The sequence below is a fragment of the Mastomys coucha genome, unplaced genomic scaffold (assembly GCF_008632895.1).
Source record: "Mastomys coucha isolate ucsf_1 unplaced genomic scaffold, UCSF_Mcou_1 pScaffold18, whole genome shotgun sequence".
NCBI lineage: Eukaryota > Metazoa > Chordata > Mammalia > Rodentia > Muridae > Mastomys > Mastomys coucha.
In genome coordinates, this window is record NW_022196900.1 from 79,122,896 (window position 1) to 79,130,170 (window position 7,275).

The 7,275-nt window shown below is 43.4% G+C and overlaps 1 protein-coding gene across 2 annotated transcripts in view; it reads left to right on the forward strand.

Annotated features, from left to right (window-relative positions):
• The window catches only part of Ppt1 (palmitoyl-protein thioesterase 1), a 41,836-nt gene that overhangs the window by 22,545 nt on the left and 12,016 nt on the right, over positions 1-7,275 (forward strand). Inside the window, exons 1-4 of one of the 2 annotated variants that reach the window (XM_031378532.1) lie at positions 2,233-2,366; positions 3,237-3,346; positions 3,662-3,789; positions 5,393-5,463. In XM_031378532.1, coding sequence (XP_031234392.1) covers positions 3,257-3,346; positions 3,662-3,789; positions 5,393-5,463 — 289 coding nt within the window. In that variant the 5' untranslated portion in view covers positions 2,233-2,366; positions 3,237-3,256. Of the gene's footprint in view, positions 1-2,232; positions 2,367-3,236; positions 3,347-3,661; positions 3,790-5,392; positions 5,464-7,275 lie in introns of those variants that run through there. The other variant, XM_031378531.1, reaches the window with a different exon arrangement.

The window sequence follows — 7,275 nt, forward strand, 5'->3', positions numbered from 1 at the left end:
TAGGACTGTAGAAAAGGAGGAGGAAGACTTTGTAGAATTTTGCTGTATGGATTAAAGGCATGAGTGCCTGTCTTGTCCCACCAGTGTTCTCATTTCTGTTGTACTTGCTGTGTTGAGAACAGATTGTAGATGCCACAGGAGCTGCAAGGGGACACTGCAGACCTTAAACCCAGAGATGCCTGTGACTCAGAGCTATATAATGACAGCTGTGTGGTAACAGGAAGTGTGATGGAAGTTTGACATACCTGAGTGTGGCATCAAAGGATTAGATAGATACGGCATGAGAGATGAAGGTGGCAGAGGCGACGCCACCGGTTTTGGCTTGGACAATTAGAAAGTGAAGTTGTTTGATGAAGATGGGATTGCTTGGAGAGTGAGCACTCTTGGGGGGCGGGGTGGAGTCCGAATTTTTTTAAGCCAAACAAATTACTTGCTGCCCTCAAGACGCTCAAGGAGTAGGATCCCAGTCCTCGGCCAGTTGAGGTACATAGCCAGACCCTGTCTCAAAACAAAAGGAATAGGGGTTCTGCTTGTGGACTTAGTAACTTAAAGGGGATGTTGTTACTGTTTTGGTGTGATGATAAGTTTAATTTGAGGATCTTTTTATTAAAGTATTTTTTATTTTTGTGTGTGGGATTGTGTGTGGGTGTGTGTAGCATCTCACGCCTGCACCATTACAGACCTAGTTTTGGGCTGAGACACGGTCTCATTTGGTGCGGGATAGCTCAGAATTTATATTTGTTGTCTAGACAAGAATGACTTTGAACTTCTGATCCTACCTCTTCCCCCACAGCCCCCAAAGAGCTAGAATTATAGGTATGTGCAAGTATGCTGGGATCATTTGATTTTTGTTGTGTTTTGTTTTGTTTTGTTTTGAGACAGTATCTTTTGTAGGCCAGGCTGTCATTGAACTGTGTAGCCAGGGCCTTTCTGGTCCTTACTCATCACAACATGGTGGATGTCATTAGGAAAGAAGCAAAGCTCCTCTAAGGCGGAGTGTCTTCCCCTTAAGCTTCCATCCAGTTGAAAGGCTGTGATTCAAGTCCAAAGTGGAACACCACATTGGCGCACATTTCTACTCAGTGGTCCATTTGCTTCCTGTTCTTAGGGACAAAAGGTTGTTTCTGGGAAAGGAAAGAGTCCTCGGGCTGAGCACCGAGGTTCTTACTCCCAAGTTTATACAAGTTGGAGATCAGCCATTTCCCAACGTGCACAGTGACTGATTAAATTTTGAGCCTCGGGAGTTTCTTGGACCTTTGTCCTGGTCCCTGATGTTACAGATGTGTGGCACTAGACCTTCTTCCTGGACCCTGACATTACAGATGTATGGCACTAGGCCGGCCTTCTCTTTTTTTCTATTTCTTTCTCTTGTGTTAAGACAGGGACTCGTGCAGCTCAGACCAGCCTCAAACTTCCCTAAGAAACTGAGGATGACCTTGAACTTTTAATTCTTCTCCCTCTGCCTTCAAAGTGCTGGGACCATATCTGTGTACTCTTTGTCTAGTGTATGCAGTCCTGGGTTCCTACTCGGGACCTGGTGCATGCTGGATAAACACTCCCTCAGCAGGGCTACTTCACCAGCCCTACCAGGCCTTCTGAAGCTTGTTAGCACCTGCTAGACAGAGCTTAAGCTTATGGTTTTTTGCGTTACTAGCTTTGTGTGTTACTATTGAGGTGAAACTCATGTAACATTCAGGATCACAGTTTTGAGTGCACAATTCAGTGGCATTGAGCCTGTTCACAAGCTGAGGCTTCCTTGTGGTTTCAGAACAACTTGTCAGCACCCAGGAAACCTTCCGTATGGGTTAAGTCATTGTTTCCTTCCCACTCCTCTCACTCCTGATAACCTCCAGCCTATTTCCTGTGCTTGTGTGGTGTCTTATTCTGGACATAATAGGTGAAAGGTATTGGATAAATTAGTCTTTTGTGCAGGATTATTTTACAGAACTTGTTTTGAGGTTCATCCAAGTTGTAGCATGCGTCAGCACTTCATTTCTATTTATGGGTGAATAGTATTCCATTGTATGAATATACTGGGTAAGATTACTTATCCAGTAATGGGCATTTGCTTATTTCTGCCTTTTAGCTATTACCAATAATACCACTGTAGACATCTGTGTAAGGTTTTACTGTATGTCTTCATTTTTCTTGTTATCTAATAGGAGTAGAGTTGCTGGGTCATTTGATAATTGCATTCTTAATTTTTTGTTTGTTTGGTTTTTTTTCTGTGATCAGGTATTTGGTTTTTTTTAAGATAGGGTTTCTTCAGGTAGTCCTATTCGTCCTGGAACTCACTCTGTAGACCAGGCTGGACTTGCCAGCAAGCTTACAGATCTACGTCTACATCCCGAGTGCTCGGATTAAAGGTATGCACCACCATTACCTGGCTGCTTAATTTTCTTTTTAAAATCATTGCCATACTTTTCCATAGAGATTACATTGGTATAGTTCCATTAACAGGATACCAGCATACCTCGTTCCCCATGTCCTTGCCAACACTTATTTACTAGTTTTTAAAATGTTATTTTTTTTTCTTTGCCAGATATGGTGGTACACAACTTTAATCTCAGCACTGAGGGGACAGAGGTAGACAGGTATCTCTGAGTTTGAGGCCAGCCTGGTCTATATGGAGAGTTCTAGTCCAGCTAGGATTATGTAGCAATACCCTGCCTAAACAACAACGTTAAGTTGTTTTTAGGCAGTCTAGGTGGGTATGGATTCACAGTTCATCGTTTTAGCTTTTGTTTTGTCAACTGTGATTCTATTGACCATTTTCTGTCTTCGTATTTTAGCTTGCATCTTGTCAGCTGTGATTCTACTATGCCAAGATGAAAATGTAATTCTTTATGTAAAAATAATGTAAAAATTATAAAAGTACAGTGTTCATCATTTTGTAAAATTAATTTCACCCTTAATAAAATGATAAAGTTCTGTGTATACTAAAGAATTATCTTACAGTAAATTTCTTTATGATTCATTATCAGTAAATGTTTGATTTGTATATATACTTTATGCACCCATATAACCAAGGTACCGTTAAGAATTTCTAACGTGAGAAGGGTGCTGTGTAGGGAAAGCTGGAGAAGCCCCGCATTAGACCATTGTTACAGGTTCCCTCCATTCTGTGTGCTGCCCTTTCTCATTCAGTCATGCCCTTTGGGTTGAGACATAAAAGGTTTCTTGTTTCTTAAATAATGTTTCGATTCAGGGATTTCCACGTTGTTTTTCTTGGCTAGGGGACAGCTGTTGTAATCCCATGAGCATGGGTGCCATTAAAAAGATGGTTGAAAAGGAGATACCTGGGATTTACGTCCTGTCTCTAAAAATTGGGAAGAACACGATAGAGGTAAGATCCCGGCTTGCTCCCCAAGGGGCCTGATAGACAGTGCTGTTTGAACAACTCACCTTGTATTTTTAGCAGCAGACCATAGCCCTGCTGGTTTGGTTTTATTTGATTTTGGGATGTAGGCTTTTGCTCTGTAGCCCAGGCTGGCCTAGAACTTGATCTTCCCAAGTGCTTGAGCCACATGGTTGTTCCATCATGCTCAGCTATGTCTAGTGGCTATGTAAAGGTGCTGACCTATGCCAGCCCCTGTCTTAGAGAACAGGCTATCTACGTGCAGTTCCTTCTTTTCACTCCTCCTTACTACTCCTCTTTTAGGAAATGGAGAACAGCTTCTTCATGAATGTTAATCTCCAAGTCAGCATGGTGTGTCAGATTCTGAAAAAGGATCCTAAGTTGCAGCAGGGGTACAACGCTATTGGCTTCTCCCAGGGAGGCCAGTTCCTGTGAGTACCCTTCTCTTCTATGGTACCCGTTGCGTGAAGTCGATGTTTCTTCTATTCAGATGAATTGACTTTAATTATTTTGGTGTCTTCCCCTGTCATAGAAAGGAAGTTATTCTTTTTTTTTTTTTTCATGCTTGCTTTTTTTTTTTAAGATTTATTTTAATTTATTTTATGTGTCTGAGTACACTGTAGCTGTATAGATGGCTATGAGCCATCATGTGTGTGGCTGCTGGGAATTGAACTCAGGACCTCTGCTGGCCCCGACTTGCTCTGACATAATTCACTGTAGCTGTCTTCAGACGCACCAGAAGAGTGCATCAGATCTCATTACGGGTGGTTGTGAGCCACTATGTGGTTGCTGGGATCCAAACTCAGGACTTTCGGAAGAACAGTCAGTGCTCTTACCTGCTGAGCCATCTCAACAGCCCCGGAAGTTATTCTTAAGACCTCGCTGTATAATAAGCTTTGAGGAACCTAAGTTCTTTCTGTGTGAGCATGCAGATGTGTGAGCATGTGTGTGGAGGGCAAAGGTCAATGTTCAGTGCCTTCAACTACTCTCCACCCTACATTTTTGGAAAAAATTTTAAAGATTTTTATTTTTTATCAATTACGTATACGTTGGGGTATGTGCACATGTGAGGGCAGTGCCCACAGAGGCCAGAGAAGGCTTTGATCACCCTGAGCGTGAGTTCCAAGTTGTGAGTGACCCATTGTAGGTGACAGGAGACAAACCTGAGTCCTTTGCGAGCAGCCACTCCTAACCACAGAATCATCACTCTCTACCCCTTATTTTAAGTTTTTTTTTTTTTCTTTTTTTCTTTTTTTAGTTTTTTGAAACAGGGTTTCTCTGTGTAGCCCTGGCTGTCCTGGAACTCACTCTGTAGACCAGGCTGGCCTGGAACTCAAGAGATTCACTTGCTCTGCCTCCCAAGTACTAGGATTAAACATGTGTGCCACCACCACCACAAAAAATTTAAACTGCATATGTTTACTTTGTGTGTATGTAGGTGTGTGTGTATGCGTATGCTTTGGTGTATGCATGTAGGTCCAAAGACAGGCAGACAGCCTTGAGGAATCAGTTATCCCCTTCCACCATGTGGGGCCCAGGAGTCAAAACCTGGTCATCTGGTTTGGCAACAAGTGCTTAATCCTTGCTGGACAACATTTTATTATTATTGTCATTGTCATCATCATCATCACCATCACTGAGAAACAATTCCTCCATGAACTGGAGCTCAGTATTAATAGACTGGCTGTTGGCAAGCCCCAGGGACTCTCTGTCTCTACTCCCCAACCCCCACATGCTGCTTTATCAGACTACTGTTGTCTGAGCCTTTTTTCTTTTCTTTTTTAAGGGAGAGCATGCACTCCAGGCTTAGATCCTCATGCTTGCATGACAAGCACTTCACAGACTGAGCCATCTCCCCAGCCTCACTTGATTTATTGTCTATAAAATAAGATTTGTACTCAGCCTTAGGTGGGGGAAGACCCTGTAACTCTGTGGTTTGGGGACCCATGGGGGATTAAATAGCTTAATCTGTGAAGTGACTTGATATATTCTAATCTGACCATCAGAGCTGACAGCCACCCTTGATTTCTCCAGGAGGGCAGTGGCTCAGAGATGCCCGACACCTCCCATGATGACCCTGATCTCAGTTGGGGGACAACATCAAGGTAATGGTCACCTCTTATTCCCAGGACTCTCTTTCTCTTTCCTAATTCATGTCCTTCTGATATTTTATATTTCATTTTTCTTTTCATTTTTCCTTCTTTCCTTTATTCTTTCCTCCCTTCCTATCCTTTCTTTGTTTCTTTACCCTTCCTGCTCTTCCTCCCCTTCATTTTAGATAAGGTCTTGTTTGGTAGCCTAGGCTACCCTCAAACTCTAAGCACTTCTTCTCCTTCATCTGGCCAGATGCTGAGATCATAGGCATGTTAACCCATCGCATGCGCGCGTGTGTGTGTGTGTGTGTGTGTGTGTGTGTGTGTGTGTGTGCATGTGTGTGTATGTGTGCATGCATGTGCGTGCACACACGCATGCTTAATTTAGTTACATGTAGTGGGGGCACATGAGGAGGACAGAGGTATTACGTTTTCCTGGACCTGGAGTCATGGGTGATCGTGAGCCATCTTGCATGTGTGCTGGGAACTGAATTTAGGTCCTCTGTAAGAGCTGTGATGCTCCTAACTATTGAGAGATCTCCACAGCCTTGCCTACTTGCTTTTTAAAAATGTAGTATTGCCAGGTGGTAGTGGCTCATGCCTTTAACCCTAGCACTCAGGAGGCCAAGGCAAGTAGATCGAGGTCAGCCTGGTCTACAGAGTGAGTTCCAGGACAGCCAGGGCTACACAGAGAAACCCTGTCTCGAAAAGAAAAAAGAAAGAAAAGAAGAAAAGATGTAGTAGTTTGCTAACTTTTTTTTTTTTTTTTGGTTTTTCAAGACAGGGTTTCTCTGTGTAGCCCTGGCTGTCCTGGAACTCACTCTGTAGACCAGGCTGACCTCGAACTCAGAAATCTGCCTGCCCCTGCCTCCCAAATGCTGGGATTAAAGGTGTACACCACCACTGCCTGGCCAGTAGTTTGATTTGTACACTACGTCAGCCACCCTTGTCAAGTCCCATTTCTACATAATGGGGGATGCAATCTCTCCAGATTCCAAGCTCTGTAGCACAGGCAAATCGTTGGTAGCAATCTCTTCTACTTAGTTGATAAGATCTCATAGAGGTAAGAGGTCCATCCCAATGACAGTTGATAGTTGAGGACTTGCAGAAGTAAGTTGGGCTGTGCGTGCAGCCTGGTAGTGATACAGTTGTCCAGCATGTGCAAGGTCCTGGGTTCTACCCTAGCACTACCGTAAAAAGGATAATATAATAGCATTCCTGTTCTCTGATGGTTGTGCTGTGCTACTGACATTAACCAAGGTGGAAGATTTTTGTTCTAACCTTTAGTACCACTTAGAAATGCATGTTTGGCTGGGAGCCTCTACCTCTATATTAGTCAGGTACTGTCAGAGCCTCTCAGGAGACAGTTATATCAGGCTCCTGTCAGCCAGCACTTGCTGGCATCCACAACAGTGTCTGGATTTGATGATTGAATATGGGAAGGATTCCCAGGTGGAGCAGTCTCTGGATTGTCCTTCCTTCAGTCTCTGCTCCATAGTTTGTCTCTGCAACTCCTTCCATGGGGTATTTTGTTCCCCCTTTTTAAGAAGGAAAGAGGAATCCACATTTTGGTCTTCCTTCTTCTTGAGTTTCTTGTGGTTTGTGGATCATACTTTGTGTATTCCAATCTTCTGGGCTAATATCCACTTATCAGAGAGTGCATACTATGTGTGTTCTTTTGTGATTGGGTTACCAGCCATCCAGTGGACTGAGTACAGGGTCACCAATGAAGGAGTTAGAGAAAGGACCCAAGGAACTGAAAGGTTTGTAGCCCCTTAGGACGAACAACAATATGAACTAACTAGTACCCTCAGAGCTCCCAGG